Raw genomic sequence first — 26,236 nt, 5'->3', positions numbered from 1 at the left:
CATGGGGAGGTGACAAACTGTAATGGACATGGGTTTTTGTTGGGTATATAAGGTGTGCGATAGACTGTCTGAACACATATCACTCATTGTTGTCATGGGTAAAAGGGGCGATTTATCAGAGTTGCAAAAAGGAAGGATTATTGGCTTTCGGGCCAAGAGTGGCAGTATTTCTCAAACAGTGCAGTTTGTGAACTGCTCGCGTGCTGCTGTGGTGAAAGTGTATCGTGAGTGGACAAATGGCACCATTGGGAATAACCGACGTGGAAACTGCGGAGCACAACGTGCCATTGATGTAAAAGGTGAACGTTGGCTACAAAGGTGCGCGACGGCCGAACGACACGCTATAGTGGAGCAGCTCACCGTGAAAATCAACCAGGGGGCTACCAGACATGTGTCTAAAACAGCAGTTCAGCAAACCCTACTGCGTATGGGGCTCCAAAGCAGATGGATGGTCACTGCTCCTATACTAACAAAGGTGCATCGGACAAAAGGGATTAAATTTGCACGGCAGTATCGGAACTGGACCACCGATGATTGTCAAAAAGTTGCTTTCGCTGATGAGTCACGTTTTTGGCATGTCAGGCGAGAAACAACAGAGAACAAACACCTTGCAACCATAGCTGGAAGAACACAAGCTGGTGGCGGCAACGTTATGGTCTGGGGAATTTTTTTGTGGCATACTCTGGGCCCACTCATCCATGAGGAAGGCACTCTGAACCGATTTGGGTATGAATCCATCGTTGCAGATCACGTCCACCCATACATGCTGTTTGTCTTCTCTGCGGCAGATGGAATCTTTCAGCAAGACAATGCGACATGTCACACGGCTAGAAATGACCGACAGTGGTTGGAAGAGCACGCCCAAAACTTCCAGGTACTTCCCTGGCCCCCTAATTGACTAGACTTAAACCCAATTGAGCATCAGTGGGGCCACCTCGATTGTCTTGTTCTCTCTATGGATCCTCCCCCACGTACCCTGCAGCAAATGTGGGATGCGCTGCAGTCAGCATTGGCTCCAGATACCTGGGACAACCTATCAACACCTTATTGAGTCACTCCCAGCCCCTCTAGCTGCTGTCAGTTCTGCACATGGCGGTTACTCTGGATATTAGCTGGGGATCATAATGATGTGACTCGACTGTGTATATACAGTGTATATATATATATATATATATATATATATATATATGTATGTATATGTGTGTGTGTATATATATATATATGTATATCTATATGCAATTGTATTAAAAAAAGAGAGAACACCTGCAAATGTACAAATTGCTTCCACTATAGAATTACAGATAAAACACAAATATCCCAAATTAAGTGCATAATAATTTGGTTTATTGCTCTTAGTAAAAGTTTACGGCATCATGTGTCATACGACACCCTCGCTGCTGACTGCCAAAAATATATAAATTAACTGAGTTTACATTTCATATTCAAAGGGGAGGGTGTGTGAACCTCCACCATATGCAAAAGAGATTACTTTGATTTTCCAATCATCACCCGCGCTGCATATAAAAAGTACAATATGACACAGTGTTGAGAGGATGGAAGAGCACAGCAGCAAAGTGGAGTTTAGGCAGCAGCATGGTGCCACAGCAGTCACTGGACGGATTAAATATTTCCTGCTGGAGTGCAGTTCACTTGCTTTGCTCCAAGATCGGATTACCCTGCAGGGAAAACAGGCTTCCTTTGAAGTCCTTTGTTTGCGGAGGAGCAGATTAATAGGCAGAGATAGCCAGGCCCATGAGTATAAGATAAAACAGTTTACAGGTTTATGTTCTGTAGTGCTATAGAGCAGAACATACTACCAGGACTAAGGTGGAGTTACTGCCAGCAAACATAAAATACATATGTACTGACTATATACAGTGCAGCAAATCACATCAATAAAGTACAGCGTTTCATGGCTTCTCATGTATTAACAAATAGCTGTATGCTTAGTGCTAAAATCTGTAAAGTACATTCTGTTAAAATTCATCCCTGGAGATCTTGGGACTGGTTGTTGTGCTATGTTGCTTTTCAGGCAGTAGTCCCTCTTACCACTTACATTGACACATTGATCACAAGCTTCCAAAGAGTCCCAGATCCAGCGGGACAGTCCCAGTTCTTTCCCAGGCTACCCCTCCCCTTCTCTGCCAAGAGTTAGGTGCTGACAGCTTAGAACCTATTGTATGGCAAAACTAGTCATGTCAATGAGATATCATGGCTGCCACCAGAGGGCAGTGTAGGAGACTTCAGTAAAGGTAAGTGATGGCTTCTCTGTGACGGGGGAACTGTGCCACTGGAACTGCAGGCACTCCATGGGCACTAAGTAGGCACTTGATGCACTATTTACCTGGACAATATATTACACTGTCTGTGCACTGTTTGGAATAATTTGTCTCGTGTGGCTACAATATGGCATGATGTGGGAGCTGTATAGGTCTTTATGTCTAAAGTATGAAATTTATGCAGATTTCTTGGTAACGCGGGCATAGTATGGCACTAACTTAGCAAATAATGGTGCCTCTATTGTAGTATACACTAAGTATCTAGGAAATGTGTGGCAGGTATATGCCATCTATGAATATGTGCTGTACTGCACTATCTGGGCACTGCATGTCACTTTCTGGGCCATTACTATTTATCTGATCACTGTACAGAACTATTTATGTAGGGCTATTCCATAAGTATTTTATCCCATTATTCAGCTACAAATAAGCATCAGATATGGACGTAAATGTGGCTGTAAATAAGGAATTCTGATTCATTATTCAGAAATATGAGCCTCCTTTGACTAAGTCAATGCGGCTATTCACGCGGTCATGTTTAACATTAGACAATTCCTTTAAGGATAATACAAGAGTTGCTACAAAATAAAATAGTGTAGCTAAGAAGTATTTTCTATTTGAAAGCTACAGAATGTTACAAACAATATTGTTATCAGAATAGTTTTCCTCTGTCAAATAGGAAATCCGGCCTATATTTGTATCATCTTATTTTTAGACACAGTGTTCCCCTTTCCTGAAAAATGGGCCACCATTAAGCTCTCAGTCCTTCCTGCACACTTTAATTGTTGAAGTTGCAGAAACTAGTGTTGAAAAGCTCAGGCAAATATTAGTTACAAACCTGAATGCCGCCCAGATTGTCACTGACTTGTCACACGAAATATCAAGCATTGCAAAGTATGGAAGGGATTTTTATTGACTTTTCTCCAAAATATCTGTGCTTGAATTTTTTCTTCTGTTTTGAAACCCGGAAAAAGGTCAAATTACATCCATGACAATTTTTCCATTTTAACTGATTGAAGTCTATTAAGAAGATAGGATTTTCGGATCGTTTTATTGGGGTAGAAGACTCGGATTTGAAAACATTGCTTGGTTGCCAAATATTTTATTTGATAGATTTAGAGTATTAAAAAGAATGTTGTGAATCCTAGGGAATATGCCTTTATTATTACGGCACGGTTAAGAGCGCATTCTGCATGAACTTAAATAATGGGAGTACTGGAAAAGTTTGTTATGTATAAAATTTGGACAAAATTTCACATATCAAGATATATTAATTATAGATTTAGAGATCTTAATGTGCAGAACCTTTTTGGAAATGTATGACTGCAAATAGTTGTCGTCGCAAACAATCCAGAGCTCCAGTTGGAGTACCACTTTTCTATAACAATGGGACACCAAACATTGTGCTACTTTACATTTTCCACTCATATCCCCTGCTAGTATCGGTGACCAGGCTGTCTATTCATCTAAATAAAATGTATTAAAGGTTGTCTCACAATAAAAAAGCTGTCATGGCATCCAGCTGTTCACCGCATGTACAACTTTTCTAGCTCCCAGCTGGAAAAAGCCACATTTGGACAGACAAAATGTAGCATTACATGTCCAAGTGCAATCAATGAATGGCCATTCATGGGGGGGGGGGGGGGGGGGGCTCTTATGTAGTGGCTCTTTATTCTGGCCCATAGAGGGGGGTTCTGAGCAGGGGTGATATCCATATTTTACAATAGAGTAGGTAGTATTAATATTTAGCATTGTGTTGTGTTGTATGTTGTCATATACAGTTTATGGCCTTTTTATGACTTAGGCTTCGTTCGCATCTGCGTCAGGGCTCCGTTCAGTCGGAGCTTCACATCAGAACGGGACCCTGACTGAAACGCTTCCGCTTGCATCACCATTGATTTCAATGGTGACGAATCCGGTGTGAATGGTTTTAGTGTGTCTCAGTTATGCAAGGGTGCCGTCATTTTGACGGAATCAATAACATAGTTGACTACACTATTTATTCCGTCAAAACGACGGAACCCTCGTACAACTGAGACAAACCGAAACCATTGGCACCGGATCCATCACTATTGAAATCAATGGTGATGGAAACAGAAACCTGTGGTTTCCGTTTGTTTCAGTCAGGGCTCCGTTCTGTCGGAAAGCGTTGACGGAATGCCAGAATAGAGCCCTGACGCAGATGTGTACAAAGCCTGAGATAATTTTAGACTAATTGTGTAAAGTCTAGGTTGTGGTCAATTAACAGCACTTAGGTTTAAGTCTTAAGAAACAAGTGGCAACACATAGTAAAACTATGTCAGAGTTGAAAGGGACAAGTTCAGAACAAAAGTTCCAGTCTTCCTGAAGAGGATGTGCATCCTTCACTCTGAAAGACACATACATTGTAGACCTCTGAGCTCATACTAGAGTATGTGAGTGTGTCTCTGTCACTTTAAGCACTACTAAAATTAGCAGAGAAGACATATTGAGCACAGCCACGCCACGAGTCCATAGTGACCCTGTCACCTCTACAAGAGTAGAAAGGCAGGGCAGATGTCAGCACTGAGACTAGAGTGAACATTTTTCAATGCTGGTTTTTGCATTTACACTTATATTACTAATTATACAACCCCATGGTCAGGCTTTTTATTTTTTTTATCAACTCAAGCGTAAAGAAGCAGCATTGGCTTCTACCACATAAAAAAGTTGTTTCGAATTTTTGGCAATGGAAGTACATTTGTTGAAGAAACATGTTAATCACTCAGTTATGGAAGTGGTAGGAGAACATTGTTGGACTACTTTTTATTTAAAGGGAATGTGTCATAATTTTTTTTTATTATATTGCTTTTAATAAAATATAAGCAAAAATTGTATTTATTAGTGTTGTGACTTTCTACTTTTTACTGTATTCAAACTTTTACTTCTCTCTGGGGGCTGCCATTTTTTTTTTTCATCTCTGTATGTGTCGATTAACGACACATACAGAGATGCTATGCGGCACATACAACTCCATAGAGAATCGAACGGGAGCCGTTCCATTCTCAGAAGCGTACGCCGTCTGTGTGGGAACGGCGCATTCGCCGCTCCCACACAGACCAAAACGAAGCTCGTTCATAAAGCGAAATCCGGCGCCATTTTCATGTGGACCAGAAGCCGCTGCCGGATAGTAAGATGACGACTTCCGGCCGCGGCTTCCGGGCGTGGCTTCCGGCCATATGTCAAACAAAGCGAAGGCGCAAGGAATAGGAGTGTAGACCAGCGGAGGCGGCGGCGGCAGGAGCATGTAATTTACGTTCGTGTATATGATGTGTGTATTATGTTTGTGTATGTTCGTGTGATACTGTCTGCTGAGCCCTGTATCTAATCCTCCTACACTGTGCAGTCGCTCAGAAAATGGTGGCACACTGTGTAGGAGGTTTGAAGACATTCATACCCCTCCTCCATGCACTAGCCAGAAGAAGGGAGGGGGGATTATGTGAGGACACTGGAGGAGAGTGTGTCCACCCCAAATTTGCAGCATAAATCAGTGAGGTTGCTTTACCACTGTGACCATGCTGCAATTTTGGGAACTGCTCCCTCTAGTGGACAGCACATGGAAATGTTATAAATTAGAATCTAATTTATAATATTTCCTGACTTGTGAAAAAATTATAATTTCTAGCAACACATTCCCTTTAAACATTGTCAAAATTTTGGGGAGCCTGTTTCCAAAACATTTTATAGATAGTCTTATAAGGCTAAATTAGATGGCACAAGTGCACCATGAAAATGGTTTCATCATAAGACCGGAAAATAGCTATCTACCAAAATTATTTATTATATGTGGTGGCAACCCTGTAAAAAAATGTCTAGAAGAAGTCAGGGAAAGTCTGGCATACATCTTCAGGTACCCTGAGTAGCACTTTAAAGGGCTATTCTTAACTCTTAACATTTATGGCATATCTTCAAGATATGTCATAAATGTCTGATAGATGCGACCACACCTATCTCAAGAACATGGGGTTCACCTTCCCATCCTAGAAGGTGGCCACCGCATGTGCAGTGAATAAGTGGAGAGGTGGCTGCGTATGTGCGCGAGCACTCATAATTTTGGTCTATGGGAGTTATGGAAACAGTTGAGCCACTCCCATAGCAGTGCACAGCTACTTCTCCGTTTCTACTTCACTTGGAGGCACCGGCGGGAAGTGGGTCAGGGAACCTCCACTCTTGAGATAGGTGCAAGTCCCAGAGTTAGGACCTGCATTTATCAGACATGTATCCACATATTGTATGAGTTGGGAATACCCTGTTAAGTGACAATTATTTGCACATTCTAAGCAAAATTTTTATGTCAGTCACACAGATCACTGCCACACACATACTAAGGGAAATTAACGTTAGTGAGGTAGGGGTGTCCTGTAGATAAGTTATAATGAAAAGACAATGGATACAATTTTGTAACTGGATATAGCCCAAATATAATATAAGTTAAACGAAGTAGAGTTAGCAAAGATTATGAAGGGTACATTTTAAAGTGGTTATAAAATTTTGAAGTGATATCTTACTCTGCCATATTCATTTGGACAGAAATACAATCCAGCACATAAGTAACCTTTAGAAACAATAGTAAATGATGACACAAGGTGTTACACAATAGTATTAGTGAAAATATACCTTGCATATACTATGATAAATTCCACTTATTCTTGTCCTTCTGAACTTTCAATCTGAATTTAACATTAGCTGAATAACCACATAAATCTGCTAGATTATTGCTGTTCAATGGTCCTATCAGTTCAGCTGTCTGGCCAAACTAAAAGGATTCCTGACCATGAATCAACGAATGGTGAAGGAAGTAAAGGGTGAGCAGTTTTGCTGAGATCATAGTATGGGGGGAGTTAATTGAGCGAGAGTAGGGGGATTAATGGAGTGCTCAGTCCCCACTCATTTCCCTCAGGCGCTAATAAGTGATATCTCTCTTTAAGGCATAAAGGAGAATTGTACTAGGCTGTAGAGGTCAAACTTTTATGTTTCACTGGTGTGGAGATTTATTCCATGTTTGTGGTTTAGAAAAGTGCATGCAAAACAATGAAATCCTCCCCTTCAAAGCAGTGCAAGATTCTTATCATCCTGGGACCAATTCCACCTGCCTCCACATAGACTCATTTCTCAGGCATGCTTCCCACTCATGTTACCCAAAAATTCTCTGCATCTCTGGATCTATCCAGAAAACAACTTATTAGAGTCACACAGGGCAGTTCACTGTCCACGAGAAGGAGCTGTCCTTCAGTTTCTGGGCTCGTTTCAGATACATGATTATATGCTTATACAGAAGCCTCCTACTACCATACAGGGGATCTATCTACCTATGGCAGCACCATAAACTAATATGTTCCATTTACACTACACAACTAGTTGCTAGCGTCAATAATGTTACTACCTTTCTATTGCATATCGTTTCTCTATGTGCATCGCGCTTAGTACCAGTATCATACTGGGGTACTTTGGGCTCACCGGAGGAAAGATTGTAAGAGTCTATTCTACAGCTATATAAAACATGTATATGACCAATATGAATGGCATTATAGTCTCTGATGTTAAAATTGGACACATATATTAATACATATTAGATCAATTAAATTTTAAAATGAAATCCAAAGTCAGCTTTAGATAGGATTGTCTTCTTCTAGACCTGGGCCCTCCTGTTGGCCTCTGTCATGTCAAAAGCAGGGCCCACCAGAGGATCCCCTGACTACTTAATAGGCTAGTCCAAACACGCCATGACAGGTCCCCTTTATGCTGTCAGAACTTGGGCCCACCAGAGAATGTACTAGGTTGCTGGTGGAACAGTCCAACCCTACACTGTACTCCAGGGGCGTAACTAGAATTTATAGGGCCCCACATAGTGAGAGGAAACTGGAAAATCAGCATAAGTAGCAATAATTGCAGATATAGATAATAGCGCCATATAACAGAGTACCCACATACTAGTGCTAGATAGCAAAAAGCCATTATTTGTTATTATTCACAGAATAAAACAATGTTCTTGCACCTGATTTGTCACTGGGCCCCATAGTAGCTGCTATGTCTACTACTGCTATAGTTACGCCCATGCTGCACTCAAATATGTAAAACAATGTTTTTTTTAGTTCTCAAACCATCTAATTTTGCACCCTAGGGACACTATATGGTTGTTTTTATCAAACTGCAATGTTGAAAATAATTGAAATTGACTTTATGTTGACTACACAACCTGTGATGGACGGTTGGCCAGGTATAACTGTGAGTGCATGTTCTATAATAGTAGCTTGATTTAGGACTGATCAAATACACTTGAAAATACTGATGGAATATGACAGCTGGTGACTGTAACCAGCAACTCAAGAAAAATACAGAATTGGTACATGAAACTGGTACTTTTTATTCAGGCCTGTATGAAATGCAAATACTTCAGTCACTTTCCAGGGACAACACTAATGAACTCTTCAAGTAATGTAAAATATGTTGGTTTGTAGAGGAACCCAAGGGAATGTGAGGAGCAAAGCAAGTTTATTTTTATCTATAAACACTGAGATTGTCAGGTTTCCTCTCAGATGGACACAGGCACTTCAATGGAGACAAGCTGCCGAACACTAAAACATCACAAGGAATGAAAATAATAAATAAACGAAGAATGAGGTCCCAGTCAAAAAAGAGCCAGGGACTTTAGTCTTATGAAATAAGAAACTGTAAAGGTATTTAAATAACTGGCTTCAAGTTATCCACGTATTGCTAACCTAGGAAATGTGAACAAAAAGAGTAAGAAGATGCGCTGAACTACACTTCTTCCGACTGCCGAGTGTGTGGTATAAAAACCAAACCAAACCAAATTCATTAGTATTTGTAATTTTGGCATGGACTTTGATCAGTGCCCAGCAGGTGTCATCATGTTCTGGCATCATGCAGGGCCCGGGTATAAAAACTTGAGAAGCCCCCAGCTAGATGGTCAGATTTTTCCCCCAAAACTTTTTTTAAATCCTTTTTCTCTCATTACATATGCAAAGAACCATCAGTACAAATACTTTAAGTGTAAACAATATAAACTAAATAGAGTGATACAAAAGTAGTTTGACATTTAGCAAAAACGTTATGGTACATTTTATGCTTTTTTTTTTCTCAGGGCATGGTGCACAGTTTTCTATTTTGGGAATGGACAGTATAGTAGAAGACAATAAAACAACATTGTAGGATAATTTCAAAGGTTCATAATAACCCCGGCAGTGCACAGCTATTCTTGGTTTGTTCTAAACATTAAAAGGAGTTTGTTTACATGGTTAACATTGGTATTTTTGCCTTTTAATCAGTAGAGAAAAGGTCAAAAAACAAAACAAATGTTAGGAAAACGCCTGTTCCCTTAAGATCACCATGACTTCTGTTCTAGCTTCTGCGCGGTTCTGTTATACTTTGAGCTTATCTTTCTGCCAATTAGGTGTGGGGTTGTATTTATATTTGGCTTCCTCCACTTGGTCTTTGCTTGTGATTTTCCTAGTCTTCTGGTGTTCTGATCAAGCTCTGATCAAGACTCCCTGTACTTCTGACTTCTGGACTTCTTGGGAACTGACCTCGGCTTGTCTCTCGTTAATCCCTTGTTTACTGATTTTGATTATCTGCTCCCGGCTGGTTCTGACCTCTGCTGTACCTGATTTCCACTTGCTCTGTTTTGGACTTTCTGTTTACCCTCTGGCTGGCTGGTTATCTTGTTCAGGTTTGCCTGCATTGCTCCTCTTATCGAACACTAAACTCTGCTAAGACATCCTGTGTTGTTCTATGCAGCAAAGACCATCCCACCTTGCGGTCGGCTCTGGCGAAAACCTTAGAGTAGCCTTAGACTCTGTCGATCAGAGTTGTGATGTATTTGAGGTTGCGGTTTTATTTGCACGCTCTCTCCCGGCAGTCTCCTACAGACTTTGGGGAATCGTTTCAACTTGCAATTCCATAACAACAAAGGAATCTACTAAAACTTATACTTCTTATGCATTTACTTAAGAAGCTGCTGTGGAAGGCCTATTTCGTTTTGTGTTAAATATGTCTTTTTTTTAGGGTGCCAAACAGTATAATTTCAATAAGTTACATTTTTATATTATCAGTAGCCAATATTGAAATGATTTATTTCTTAGAAAATAATAACACTTTTAATATTAGAGGACAGAAGACTGCAAAGATTAAACTCATAAAAACAGTGACACAAATTAAATCTACCTCATACTTCCTAAATTGGGTAAGACTATTTCCAATTGTCCTTAGCAACAGCTATGCTCAGCATCTTAATGAAGACCTACAGCGGAAACATAACTTTCCGTGTTTGAATTCCCGACCTGACTGTATACCACACTCTACACTTCTTTTATGTATCCTGTACTTACTTTTTGAACTGCTGCCTTGTCTGTTCTTTGAAAAATCCTGCATCTTAGGTTTCCCCAGCCTTCTCTTCCTCTCTGCTTTGCTATCAATCCCATAATGCTTCAGCACAGCATCACATGGCCAGCTAAAGACTATACAATTTCTGCATTCTGGGTGACACTGTGATTATCATTTTCTCTATTTTCTTTAGGGCATATTCTATATGCACTTTAGGGCACTTGTGCAGCCACTTTTGCACTGAAGCTCTACAGTTTTTACTACAATTTTAAACAGTTTAGTTCTATAAGGGCACAGCTATGATCCGTGTCTACAGGTTAGCTGCACTGTGTATTGGGGGTCTGAATTAGTCTGGCATCCCCCTTCTGTGTCAAGCTAATTTGCACTCCCCCTTGCCCCAAAACACCTACACAAACACCCACACCTACATCTATATATTTGTGTATATATTACACACAATTTATATTCTAATTATGTAACGTCATAATTATGTCCCATAATCCAATGCTCACATTGACTCTTGTACTATAGTATACCTATACCCCCTTTGTTTAAGTATATTTTGTTTCCAGGAGGCAACATATATTAATAAAGGAAGCAAGCTGTTTTTAAATAGACAGAACTCAAAATAGATGCAAATGATATGTGTTTAGCATGTGTGTTCCTCTTTGCATTTTGAAAAATGGCCCAGAAAAGAATAAATAGGCTGACAAACATAGGAACGGATAAACATAATCAGAGACATTAATAAACATGAGTGTATGCATATGACAAAAAAGACCGGCTCAGAGTCTTCACCTGTAAGGAGGAGGAAATGCTATTTCTGAGGAAGGAAAAGCTCTGATGTCATTCCATTGCCGGTCAATGTTAATGGAACCCAGGGGGGCAACAGAGGGAGAAAGGCGGATATGACTGTCATTGTAACCAGGAACATATAAGATAACTTTTCACAGATTCAAGGATGAGAAGAACCAGCCAACATTGACAGTTGTGTACCTGTATTAGACACTGTCAGCTGACTCTTAACTCTTCATGTTCCAGCATGCTAAAGCACTTGGTGCAGTTATGTTGACTGAATCATGTTATTAGGGATTGCCGTTCAATAAAATAAAATATGATGTTCTTGTTATAAAGTTAAGAAGAATAGTGAGTCATAAAACATTGCAGGAGTTTTCGAGATTCTTGCATTGTATCCTATGAGACTGTAGATGTATGACTTACCATGGCCAAACACAGGTGCAACTGTTGTGATTCTCTAATTTCTATATATAATTGACATAAAGCGTCGGGTAACTGTATAAATACATTGTACTGAATTACAGTCTGCATTATAATTGGGAGTTACATTCACAATTCTGCTGGTTGTCACTGGAAATAGATAATTAGCTTGTTGTCAGACACACCCCTAAAAACTTACTCGACCTTTTATACTTTATTGGGACAGTTAGTTTTTCCTACATCCGATTGCTGTACAGTGTAAATGCTAATTACTTGCGCAAACTCTAAGTAGACATTGAGGCAGCAAGGAATGCTGGGAGATTTTGTCTCTGAAACCTGCAGTGATTTATTCAAAAAGCCAGAATGAAGCATAAATCTTCGCCGGTGGACGTTAATATGTACATAAAGGGAGTAAATCCAGACCTGCAATACTCATTTTTATTGGTCCAATATTCACCTTCTCCACAAATTAAGACCTGATTCACAGGAAAGCTGCGCATCTCGGACGTTTAAAACTGCAGTTTTTCACGTCCGAGGTGCATCTGTGCTCAGCTCTGCGGGACGCGATGTCACACATCCCCCATAGTTGAGAGTCTATGGAGGGATGCGTGATGCGTGAAAAGATAGGACATTTCCTATTTTCCCACGGACCCTTCACACGGTTTGTTGAAACAACGGATGTGTGAACGGCCACATTGAATTACATAGGTCCGTGGGACGGACGCTGTTTCAACGGCCGTCCCACGGACGTTTAACACGTTCGTGTGAATCAGGCCTAAGTGAGTTTGGAAGATAAAATTTCATTATTTTTGAGGGTTTTGTCATAAGTAGTTGGTGTTCAAAGGTTAATAATAAAGTTTTAGTCTATTACTGAGCATGGCCACCCACAGAAGAGTTCAAATCTCATGCTGATCCTGTTTCTTTGCACTCTGCCAGGCATCTGGTGTGGCTATTGCAGTTTCAGAGCAACACACAACCATTGTAAATTTACCTTACTTTTAAACTTTAGAATATCTGAAAATGTTTATTTGTTTCATTGTAACTGGAACCCAATATGCCTTTAGCATTTGTCCAGTTTTTCCAATGAATGTGTGTAAAAACCTATTTAAGACTCCGAATCTGCTCATTTATTATTGTCTTTGTAGCAGAAGACACTGATATGCAGCAATAGATTGTAACAATGTAATGGTCACCTTCTCACGGTTCTAGAATAAGTCAGTAATGTCACCATTTGCTATTCGATCTACCTATCTAAAACTACATAAGCATTGAGGTTAACATAGAGGTCACCAGATGAGCAATGATAATCGCTGTGACAATGTACCAGCAGGGACACATCAAGATCAGATACCCATGAAATTGGACTAAGACCTAGTACTAAAGGCTCAATGACACACTTATAATCTTCAGAATGGGCAACTACTTCCAACACTGATAGTGGAAAGATATAGGCAAATATGTTTTTTTCTAAAACGTTGGGCAAGCATGAGGAAATAACAACGAATAGCATTTGGTGGAGACATGCCGGGAACAACCTGAGTAATAGTTGTCAGGGTCCCATTAAGTTGTAATGACTGGACTGGACATTTGATATGTCTTATCGCTGGAAACTAGATAGGCAGGATTACACCTTCAATAAAAGCAGAGGACTAGTGTACATACATACATTCTGATCTGTATGTCAGGGGGAGACGTGATAGCGATACCTGCCACCTATTAGTCTTAGGATGAGGAGCTCCTTTCCACTGAATCTGCATAAGGCTATGGTACTTTCACCTGCCATAAATCATACACATTGTCCTGCGCAGTCTATTCAGAAAATGCAGTAAAGAACTTGTGTGCCTACAATATAGAAGCCGTGTTTTTAAGAACTAAAAGTTAGTTAATTTATACATAAAAATAAACATACGCCTGTTCTACATACCTTATTCAATACAACTAAATTTAGATTCTTATTAGATATACTTTAGATTTCTTTAAAGCAGATCATATTCACCAAGAAGATGGTATAACAGTTGCTTAATCCACAGATATATTTAGAAAGTTCCAAATTATACGGATATGTCCTATTATACAGAACACACTTGTGGATATTTCTATAACATGTAAAAGAAGTTATCCACCCCATATAAGTTACAGTGAAACAGCTGCAGGCAATGCAAATGCCACACTGCCTATAAACTATCCGAGAGTCTTATAATGTACCCACTGTATCCTTTAATTCAATCAGACCAAGACTATTGGTAGAGAACCTTGTCATAAAAAAGATGAAAGCTTATAGTGGTGGACAGCAGAATATAAGGCGACCAGGTCAAGGGTAAATGGGGCAAATAAGATGCTCCTTGATATTCAACTGGATTATAGTGTTATTCTATTGATATGCCAGTTCATCTTAAAGTGTGGACTACTTCTCACTGTATAAAGCTGCCCCAAACAAAATACTAAAATATACTGTGCAGCTTAGGTTGTGTTCACATCAGCGTTGGGTTCCGTTCATGGGTTCCGTTGCAGCTTTCCGTCGGAGGAACACATGAATGGAAAGGCAAACGGAAACCATAGCTTCCGTTTGCATTATCATTGATTTCAGTGGTAATGCTTCCGTTCTATAAGGTTTCCGTTTTTTTGGCGGAATCAACAGTGTAGTCGACTACGCTATTGTTTACGCTAAAAAACAGAAACCCAACGGAAGCAAACGAAAACTATTTACCACGGAAGCATTACCATTGAAATCAATGCTAATGCAAACGGAAGCTTTCGTTTCCGTCTCGCTTTCCATTCATGGGTTCCACCGACAGAAAGTTGCAACGGAACCCATGAATGGAAACCAACACCGATGTGAACAGGCCCTTAAAGACTTATTCTTCTGAAGATAATTCATAACAGTGATGTACTTAGGTTCACATTGCTGATACATCTGTGTCAAATTGCAAGGCTTTGTGTACAATTACAATGGTATCTTTTGAGGTAACATAATATGGGGTTTTAGTAAAGGACCAAGGGTCACATGTCATACCTTTGAAAAATATCTTGTAACATGTTGGTGATCTATATAGTAGGGGCAATATCTAAATTGTCTGCTTGAGAACAGTGTTCAATTTCTTGTATTTTTTTACCCTTGAAAGTGTTAGATTATTTACTAGCGTTAGACAAGTGCAAAATATTACAACACCTAGTTCAGTGTATATATAGTATCCTTGTATGTACTTATCCACTATAGTCAAATATTTTGCATATGTTCCTAAAATGTGCCTGTTGTTTTATTTAATGAACTAGACTTGGCACTGCATCTAGAGCAAAACTAGAATTTTTATTTTCTAAATATAATAGAACTCTACACAATACAGAATAGGTGCATAGGTTTATGTTGTCTTTGTGTCAGAGGTATATCATGGTTTGGGTGGTGGGGGTCATTTGGACCTCAACTGATCATACATTGATGGCCTAAGGATTAGCAATACTTAGATACAGACACTTTCTGATGTAGGGTGAGGGATACTGGCATGAATAGAGCCTACAGCAGTCAGGAATATTTAGTAAAGTGCTAAGTAAACTAGAAGAGCTTCATATAAACAATATATAATAGGAACTTGTGGGAGCAATAAGCTGGTGTTTAGGTTTCTAAAAACCTTTCCTTATACAGGCAGTGTTCATACCTGCTAAATCTCAGCCATAGTTCTGGACATTAAAGCCAGGCCATGCACAGGACACCTGGGGGATGGTAGTGGGTCAATAAATGTGCCATTGTGAATAGAACCACTGGAAGGCTGACAGAATGAGAAATAAGAAGGAAACACCCACCAGCTTGAATGTGGAGTTTATTCATATAGCAATTCCATGTGTTGCAGCCAATCACATATGCCCCATGGGCCATAGGGTGGACTTTGTCTGAAAGAGCAGATGTTGCTGATCTAACTGGTTGGCAGTATAAAAACAAAAGTCATCTGTGATATACAATCTCTCACAAACTAGACCAGTGACAAGTTTATATAGCATACAAAGAAATTCACACTGTTAAAGAGTATATTCACCTAATCGACATAAAAAGTTGTGTAAATTCATTGCACTTATTTTGTACTAATCCTGAGTTACTTAAACAACCAAGTAAAAGATAAAACATAAAATTAGTTCGCACACCCAAAAATATAATCCTGTGTTACAGCCTGTATTATAGCCCAGAGTTGCAGTCACAATTTTTAGACTTTAGAGCTGACATCTTTAGAGACTTTAGAGCTGACATCTTAAAACATTCTTTGGTGGTTCTTTTTTCTGCAAAGTGTTTGCTATGGTAATGTGCATTGTTACACTTTATTACGTGAATTCAGCTAAGCAATGATACGTCTGTCGTCAAACTTATTTACTGTTTCCAATAGTAACCAGCAGACTTGTGAATACAGCTGTAGTTTATAATGCTATCTGTAACTTCAGGTTCAGAGCAATTAAGTAATTCAATGTATTTACGAAGTAATATATAATTTGTCTATATGCAATTCTGTCTGTCTGTCTGTCTGTCTGTCTGTCTGTCCGTCCGTCCGTCCGTCCGTCCGTCCGTCTATCTATCTCGAATTATATAAATGTGTTTATATATATATATATATATATATATATATATATATATATATATATACACTACCGTTCAAAAGTTTAGGGTCACTTGGAAATTTCCTTATTTTTGAAAGAAAAGCTCAGTTTTTTTCAATGAAGATAACATAAAATTAATCAGAAATACACTCTATACATTGTTAATGTGCTAAATGACTATTCTAGCTGCAAACGTCTGGTTTTTAATGAAATATCTACATAGGTGTATAGAGGCCCATTTCCAGCAACCATCACTCCAGTGTTCTAATGGTACATTGTGTTTGCTAACTGTGTTAGAAGGCTAATGGATGATTAGAAAACACTTGAAAACCCTTGTGCAATTATGTTAGCACCGCTGTAAACAGTTTTGCTGTTTAGAGGAGCTATAAAACTGACCTTCCTTTGAGCTAGTTGAGAATCTGGAGCATTACATTTGTGGGTTCGATTAAACTCTCAAAATGGCTAGAAAAAGAGAGCTTTCATGTGAAACTCGACAGTCTATTCTTGTTCTTAGAAATGAAGGCTATTCCATGCGAGAAATTGCCAAGAAACTGAAGATGTCCTACAACGGTGTGTACTACTCCCTTCAGAGGACAGCACACACAGGCTCTAACCAGAGTAGAAAGAGAAGTGTGAGGCCCCGCTGCACAACTGAGCAACAAGATAGGTACATTAGAGTCTCTAGTTTGAGGAATAGACGCCTCACAGGTCCTCAACTGGCAGCTTCATTAAATAGTACCCACAAAACACCAGTGTCAACGTCTACAGTGAAGAGACGACTCCGGGATGCTGGCCTTCAGGGTAGAGTGGCAAAGAAAAAGCCATATCTGAGACTGGCTAATAAAAGGAAAAGATTAATATGGGCAAAAGCACACAGACATTGGACAGACGAAGATTGGAAAAAAGTGTTATGGACAGACGAATCGAAGTTTGAGGTGCTTGGATCACACAGAAGAACATTTGTGAGATGCAGAACAACTGAAAATATGCTGGAAGAGTGCCTGACGCCATCTGTCAAGCATGGTGGAGATAATGTGATGATCTGGGGTTGCTTTGGTGCTGCTAAAGTGGGAGATTTGTACAAGGTAAAAGGGATTTTGAATAAGGAAGGCTATCACTCCATTTTGCAACGCCATGCCATACCCTGTGGACAGCGCTTGATTGGAGCCAATTTCATCCTACAACAGGACAATGACCCAAAGCACACCTCCAAATTATGCAAGAACTATTTAGGGAAGAAGCAGGCAGCTGGTATTCTATCTGTAATGGAGTGGCCAGCGCAGTCACCAGATCTCAACCCCATAGAGCTGTTGTGGGAACAGCTTGACCGTATGGTACACAAGAAGTGCCCATCAAGCTGCGCTGCTTCCGTAACTGCCATTCACGACTATGTGGATATGTCATAAATTTCTCTAATGGGAAAACCCCTTTAATGCAAATCTACTGGTAAATCCCAATAATAAACATTTTATAGAAAAGGAGGACAAAAGAAAAGGGAGAATGAAAATTAAGGACTACCCCTGGGAAAGATGAACACTAGCTTAGAGATGCTTCCAGATTTGGTGTATCTTGGTGTCATTTAGCTTAGATTTGCAGTTTTTCTATCCTGATGTTTTGATAAGAAATTCTGATAAGAAATTGCTATCAGTCATCCTTAACTTAAGCACTTTCTAGGTATATCCTTAATAGGTTCACACTACACCCACTGAAGCTGCTGTTCCTGCGGCTGGTCAGCCCTTCCCTTCCCTTGCTATACAAGGCGGAATAGATCAGGTGCAGCTCCAAGGTCAGAGATTTCAGCTCAGAAGTTTCCTGTGCAGCAGCATCCTGTGTCGGAGCCAGGCTTTGCTTGTAGAGGCGGGAGAACGGGCCGGAAAACCAGGAAATGCTCCTATCCTGTAGAATCAAAAGCCAGGGTGGAGGTGGAGGTGCTGAGGGAGGGAATATTCCAGCTCAGTGTGTGCCCCATGAATTGTATATAAGCTCAATAATAGAAGCTGATGTCAGATAATAGCTAGACTGTATCTGTCTCGTCACCTTTTAGTGTTAACTAGGATGGTGTCACAAAAGAATTTTGAATAGTTGCTAGATAGTTTATTATTGTCAACAGTACATGAACTTTTATTTGAGGAAAGACACTGACAACAGCACTGCCAAATAATGTATACAGGACTGGGGTGTCAAGGCTATTATGGACATAGTAGAAACTTTAATTTTAAGGCCTCATGCACACGAACGTATTTTTTTCCTCCCGTAAATACTGGCGTAAATATGGGTCCTTGGTCACACGTATTCGACTCGTATTGCACCAGTATTTACGGACCTGTGCCCGTAAATATGGGTCCGGTGTTACCAGTATTCCACCCGTATTTACGGGCACGTTTTCGCTGAAAAATTGCACTGCACTAATCGGCAGCCCTTCTCTCTATCAGTGCAGGATAGAGAGAAGGGGCAGCCCTTTCCGCAGTAAAAGAAATTCATATTTACCCGGCCGTTGTCTTGGTGACGCGTCCCTCTGTTGACATCCAGCCCGACCTCCCTGGATGACGCGGCAGTCCATGAGACTGCTGCAGCCTGTGATTGGCTGCAGCGGTCACATGGGCTGAAACGTCATCCCAGGAGGCCGGACTGGAGGAAGAAGCAGGGAGTTCTGGGTAAGTATGAACGTCTTTTCTTTTTTACAGGTTGATCTATATTGTGATCGGTAGTTTCTGTCCAGGGTGCTGAAAGAGTTACTGCCAATCGTTTAACTCTTTCAGCACCCTGGACAGTGACTATCCCCTGACGTCACCTAGCAACGCTCCCGTAATTACGGGTGCACACACGTAGTCACCCGTAATTACGGGAGCCCCATAGACTTCTATGGGCCTGCCCGTGCCGTAATTACGGTCTGAAATAGGACATGTGGCCAATAGAAGTCCATGGCGTTTTTATGTTCGTGTGCATGGGGCCTAACACTGTAAATTATAACAAAGTAAAAAAAAAAATACTCAATCATTTTCATTTCCTCTCAGATTATTTCAATTTCCTTTGGAAGTAAACTATTGAGAGTGATTAGTGTGTGCCAGCGGGGGGGGGGGGGGGGGGGGGGGGGGCTTGAAGATGGTTAGGCTCTTGCTGTGACCCCTCATCAATTGTCTTTTGTTTTCCTTTACTGTGCAATCCGGATATTACATGACTTCAGAGATAAGCCCCGATGTATTCTGGTTTAGGCTGTCAAAGTAGAAGCTATTAAGAGCTATAAAATAGAAAAGCTCTTGTATTTCTAGGATAAATCATTTAATACAAAAAGGGTTGTCCCACTAAGTCAACCTGTTCTCTGAAAAGAAAAAAGCTGCCCCTATTATCGGCTGATCCTGGGATCGCAGCTGATTGCCAGGGGAAGTTTTGTCCAGCCAAACATTGTATCAGAAATGAAAAGGCCACTGAGTAATACACACCGGAGCGAGTCTTACTTAGGAGTTCACCATTCTAATGGAGGTGGGTTCCAAACACGGGTCACAGTGCATATGGATAGGGGTGTTCCTCATGGGTCAACCATTTTAACATCCTGCAAATGAATGACTTCAAAGTACAAAAAGAACCAAAAACTACTGAGGCACAATACTTTTCAAGAAGGATTGCTTTATACTAACATACACTTTGAAGGGGACTTTCTCTAAGTTGCCATCACAGCCATAGTCATTTTTTAATAATGTTTTTATACAATAGGCATAACTGTATTTACCATAAACAGCGCTGAAAATCACTAAAATCTTTCATAAATTGACATTTTTTTGTTGCTACTAGACAGTATGACGTATTCAGTGTGGTTAGTTACTGCTAGAGCGCAACAAGCTGAAACAAAGCTCCATATTTGTTATGTTCAGGGCACTGTTAACTATGTGGATGCCAACAATGATCCTTTGTATCACTAAAAACTGAGATCAGCATCACATCAACAGCATCAGATATCTAAATAGAAGGGCATTTAAAGAAACACTAATATGTCTTTATTCTTAGCTGTGAACCCTAAGATTTCCTAGTCAAATTCCCCAATATTTTTTACAATTCTTTAAACCCGAAATCCATACATTTTCTATGAGCTCTGTCACTTACTTATGTTGTCCAAGTGACCGTTTAATAAACAGTCCATATAATTGTTTAATGATAATTATAAGTAAATGGTATTAGGATTCGTGCCATGCCTGTGACTTTGGATTAACATAATTAAACTCTTAAAGTCGCATCACAGCAGGAGACGAGAATTAATATCTTCTCTGTTTATTTCAGGGGAATACCAGTACAAGACACTCATGCCTGAATTCAAGCCTTGTGTAGCTGTCTTCTTAGCTAACCACCACATAACTGCGGATAACGGCCACCCACAGCTGGTGATAGTATTAATAACCTGCTCTGTTCCTACATGTCACAACTGGGCAATGGAGGAGACAAGTGTTTGTTTTAGAGCTCAGAAACATATGGAATTGTCCGTTTTATATGTGAACTTGAGCAGCCGTAACACAATGGTAATGGTTTTTCTATAGAGCGTGTTTAGATGAAGAATTCAGTAAAGCTCTTATTTGGACAGGACTAGAATGGGATTTAATTCCATTTTTTGATCTATAACCTACATTAAACTAATGATTTAAATTGGTTGTTCCATTAGAAGATCCCCTATTAGAGGATGTGGCTATCATAGAGGATGGGGGGTTCCCTGTTCCAGACTCCTACTCAATGAGCCAGGGCGGAGAACTACTGCAAAGAGCGGCTCCTGCTCTGTAAGGGCATACAATCTCTCATTCATTTGAATGTGCGCCATGCAACACCACATTTATCCTGCCATGGAAACTACAGGAGAAATGTATGCATACCTGACAATAATATCTTGGGGTTTCAGCTGCTCGATCTGCATTGATCAACTGATCACCAGCGGGACCTCATTTAGAGAAGGAGTTGTCCAGATGGGAAAACACCTTTATAAGGACCACAGTTTGGACAACCCATTTTCTTTGATCTTGGGTAACCACCGGAGGTGTATTGTGCAAATGCTTACCGCAGCGAAGCGCTATACTGTGCCAGCGGTCCTCCATAGTAGGAGTTGCACTTTGCAGTGGCTTTGGCTGATATGGTGAATGGGTTGATCAGGGAATCACACACAAGCTCTGTAGTTCAGTGCTGGTAATGTGCTCAGAAAGTACTAGCATGACCTGCCCTGCCCTAAACTGACAAAAAAATGATAGCTGGAATCTGATTGGTTGCTTCTTGATAGCACTAGATTAAAGGTTCACTGTGTTGCTAGTTCAACTTATACAGGTAAAAAACTGTTGGTGATGGCTTTAGCAACTGTTTACTTGCTTACTTGAGATCATTCTATGCGTTGCGAAAACTCAGTATTTTTTAAAGAGGCTCTGTCACCAGATTTTGCAACCCCTATCTGCTATTGCAGCAGATCGGCGCTGCAATGTAGATTACAGTAACGTTTTTATTTTTAAAAAACGAGCATTTTTGGCCAAGTTATGACCATTTTCGTATTTATGCAAATGAGGCTTGCAAAAGTACAACTGGGCGTGTTGAAAAGTAAAAGTACAACTGGGCGTGTATTATGTGCGTACATCGGGGCGTGTTTACTACTTTTACTAGCTGGGCGTTCTGATGAGAAGTATCATCCACTTCTCTTCACAACGCCCAGCTTCTGGCAGTGCAGAACTGTGACGTCACTCACAGGTCCTGCATCGTGTCGGCACCAGAGGCTACAGTTGATTCTGCAGCAGCATCAGCATTTGCAGGTAAGTAGCTACATCGACTTACCTGCAAACGCCGATGCTGCTGCAGAATCATCTGTAGCCTCTGGTGCCGATGTGTCCTCGCTCGTCTGACACGATGCAGGACCTGTGAGTGACGTCACAGCGTGATCTCTCGAGAACACGCTGTGTGTCTGCACTGCCAGAAGCTGGGCGTTCTGAAGAGAAGTGGATGATACTTCTATACACAAAGCCCAGCTAGTAAAAGTAGTTAAAACGCCCCGATGTACGCACATAATACACGCCCACTTGGACTTTTACTTTTCAACACGCCCAGTTGGACTTTTGCAAGCCTCATTTGCATAAATACGAAAATGGTCATAACTTGGCCAAAAATGCTCGTTTTTAAAAAAATAAAAACGTTACTGTAATCTACATTGCAGTGCCTATCTGCTGCAATAGCAGATAGGGGTTGCAAAATCTGGTGACAGAGCCTCTTTAACCACCAAATGTCCTATCCCGGGTGTCGTATTCATGTTTTTGGGGAAGTTTTCCCTCCATTGATTTCCAACAACTTGTAAAACCCCTAATTGCCGTTTCCTTTAAATGCTTCTTGAAAAATGTGGGCATGATCTTTGCAAAACTGAGTGTATTAACAAGTTGTCATTTTGGCAAGTGGGTTTTCTATAACACTATGTATCACCGCTTCACAAGCATGTCATTTTCATTACCGTAAGGTGCCGCCTGGCTAATGCTTAGCACAACTTGCAGTGTTATTACTGCTACAACATTACCTAGGAATAGTGTCAGTACAGGATCACAGGCCTGTTCAGACTACTAACATCAATGAAGTCATGTGTATGCAATTATGCCTGTAAATGTCCCTGCTGTTACAGGTTCAAAGGATGTGACACATGCGGTGACATTGTGACACAATGACTGTGACACTACAGGAGCCCGGTTTACCTCTCCAGGACTCTTCTCTATCAGCTTAGCAGGTAATTCTGTGATATGGTTTATATACCTTTAGAATAGTGAATAAGATGAAAAAAAAGACACATGACCATTTTATCTTTAAAACCATACACACTTTTCCTCCTATCAGAATATGGTGCAACATGAGGTCAAGAGAACAGCAAGACTTGGTGCAGGTCATACCTGCAAGCAGTTTATTTCCACTTTCCACCACACTGATAGTGGAGTCACCTACAGTATATGGTAAAAAAAAGAATCACTAACAAGAAACTTTTTTCCAGTACAAAAATGAATAGAAACACTTTGGCAAAACGGATAAATTGTGTTATACCTGGTGCAGGGCCTGAGGGGGCGGTGCATGACTCAGGCATTCTCTCTTTGAATCCCTGTGTCATGCACCGCCCCCCTCAGGCTCTGCATCAGGTATAACACAATAGATCAGTGCTGCCCAGATTGTTTATTTCTTGAAAACAGCAACCAGTGTGCTGGTTTTAGTGTTCAATTTGACGCCCCCCCCAATCCTGTCTGTGATATCAAGTGCTAATGTACTTAAAGGGGTTCCAATCAGCCAGTGGCCAAGTACACTAATGTACAGGAAAAAACTTTGAAGAGGCTGTATCGCTAAGCCATTGCTGCAGCCCCTTTATTCTCAGGATTAATGGGGATTCTGCATATCCCATTACTTTCTGTAATAGGAAATTCCTTTTAAAACTATGCTATAATCAGTAGATAGGTAGCATTGGACACATCTACACACATATTACACGTTCACAGTACCAGAGCTTGCAAAATACATATTAGGTTTTGTCCACACCTGCGTTGGTATGTGTCGTTATTCTGCTCAGAGGAGCAGAACAAAGGAATAACGGTTCCGTTGCACGACGAACACCACCGGTGGCCAACGAAACCCATTGACTTTAATGGGTTCCGTCGACTTTCCTTCGGGGTGTCCGTGGTTTTACCAGGTATTGTCTCAGGTAATCTCCGATAGTCTCGGCTGGATCTACGACGGAGCCTCCAAATCAGATGTGAACGAGGCCTTACAATGGCACAATTCACTCTTGTACCATGTAGCTATTCTCAAAAATGTCAAAATACCGGCAGTGTCTATATTTTTCTATCAACCAATATTTATCGGTTGGAAGTTCCTTTTTTAACGTAGGCATCATGAAATCTAGTTCCAGTAAGGTGTAAGGAATGGGAGTTCAGCTCTATTTTTGATAAGACCATGATTACTAATGGATTCTTTTTATGCATGGAACTTATGGTTTACATGTATACTAGACTGTTGACCATTGTATGTATAAAATGAGTTATGTTTTCAGTGTGCTAACATAAGATTGTATCCTCCACCAGAGCTGGGACCAATGTGAATTCTTTCATCTCATCTAAGTCAATGCTATACTAATATGTTTAAAGTAGAAAAACCACAAGACGTCAAGCATCCTCTGCTCCCCTACAGATGTTTACATGGTAATAGTTTGTCCATAACCATAGCCCTTCATTGTGTATGTGTGTGGGGCACCTGAACTGACTCAGCTGACACATTGTAACATGAGATTGAAGGATTACAGAGGGGTTACAGCAACTGTCTTACAAAATAGATGATTAAAAGAAGTTATAGCTTATGACTCACAACAAATATCATTGAGAGAGACTAACTTTGTCTAAGAAAAGTTCAGGTTCAAGGTATCATGCCTCGAACATGGCACAGGAGTATGCTAATATATTGGGTCAACAATGTACCCTGCTTCCCTTATTTTGTCTGGAGTCAAGAGAATTCTCCATACTGATTGAAAAGGTGAGCCAATATCCTATAGACTGCACAATATCCATGCCAAGTATTTTTAGCATTTTGGAAGTAATGGGGTTAGTGTTGTACTGCATTGACCGCCTGGTTCTGATGGCTGGGTGTGTAGAGATTTGTAGTTTCACAGCTTCTCCATCGCAATACTAGAAATTAACCAGATTCCCAACCCTCTAATAACACATTTATGTATATCAATAAATCATGACTTGAGATGGCAGAATGAATTCATCAGGTTCGAGATTTACAGCAAATCAGGCTGACCTTTATATTGTAGATACAATGGAAAAGGCAAACAGGTAGAATCGATTTGCCAAGGTCTAAAATCGCTCATCTCTAATGAGAAAAATACATGAAGTTTATTACATGAAAGAAAATGAATGCACTAACCTTTAATCCGGTCCATGTCTTTGCTCAGCGCTGCATTCCCAGGTGTGATCGGGGTCACTGGCCAGTATCAGTGTTACGGTCACTGGGTCACTGCAATACTCCTCCCTGCTTTCGTCCAGCAGTGAGTGGAAGTCTTGCACTTCTGATGTAAGCTGATGCCTCTTCTATGTGTTCTGCCTTTGAGCACTGTCAAAAAGATCTCCTGTATCAGCTCCTTATCTGATCATCTTGACTGCCCAGAGATCCTCCTCCAGGTCCTGCATCTGAACATTTCACCCTTCCTAATTGTTTCCCTATGAGCTTGATCTGAGCAGTGCTATCTGCCAGAAGTCCTCCTGGATGTGAGCTGCTGAGCTTAGCTGAGGTGACTGATCCCACTGTTCTCTCACCCCCCTCCTCTCCTCTCTTGACAAGCAGGCGAAAAGTTTGAAGCAACATGTAACTTTTTTCCTGTGTCCTGTCCTGTGTCTCCTCCTCTGCCCCTTGATCAGAGGGTCTTAGTGCTTCCCAACCCCCTCTACTCTATAACCCACACATTGCTGACAAGCTTTTCCAGGGAGGGTCTGCAATTGAGGAGTGCCCTGCCTCACCCTTCTCCAGGAGAGGGAAAATGTTCCACTCCAAGAGCTTCTCACATACTCTCCCATTGGGACATTGAAGATTGCTTTCCAAAAATATACCCCTTGTGATAGTGAATGTGTAAGAAACAGGTGGGCGACTCCCAGCAGATGCTCGAAAAGAAATCATTTACTGCGCTTCATGGACTTGCTTAACCCAAGATACAAGGATTGATGGCTTGTACAGCTACGCTTTGTTACATTCTAGTGGAGTCATATTTTTTTAACATTATTCCAGGTACAATAGTTTGATATAAGCTATCCAATCACTATACTAACTCACACACTTAC

The 26,236-nt window shown here is 40.6% G+C and overlaps 1 protein-coding gene across 1 annotated transcript in view; it reads right to left on the bottom strand.

Annotated features, from left to right (window-relative positions):
- Positions 1 to 25,719, bottom strand: part of AFAP1L1 (actin filament associated protein 1 like 1) — a 73,705-nt gene extending 47,986 nt beyond the window's left edge. The window contains exon 1 of the mRNA XM_075856596.1: positions 25,329 to 25,719. Within this exon, the coding sequence (XP_075712711.1) occupies positions 25,329 to 25,344 (16 nt within the window). The 5' untranslated portion in view covers positions 25,345 to 25,719. The remainder of the gene's footprint in view (positions 1 to 25,328) is intronic.
- Between the last annotated feature and the right edge of the window lie 517 nt (positions 25,720 to 26,236).

Source organism: Rhinoderma darwinii, chromosome 3 (assembly GCF_050947455.1).
Source record: "Rhinoderma darwinii isolate aRhiDar2 chromosome 3, aRhiDar2.hap1, whole genome shotgun sequence".
NCBI classification, from domain to species: domain Eukaryota; kingdom Metazoa; phylum Chordata; class Amphibia; order Anura; family Rhinodermatidae; genus Rhinoderma; species Rhinoderma darwinii.
The sequence above is the reverse complement of the archived record's forward strand: the minus strand, read 5'-3'. Positions and strand labels throughout refer to the sequence as shown.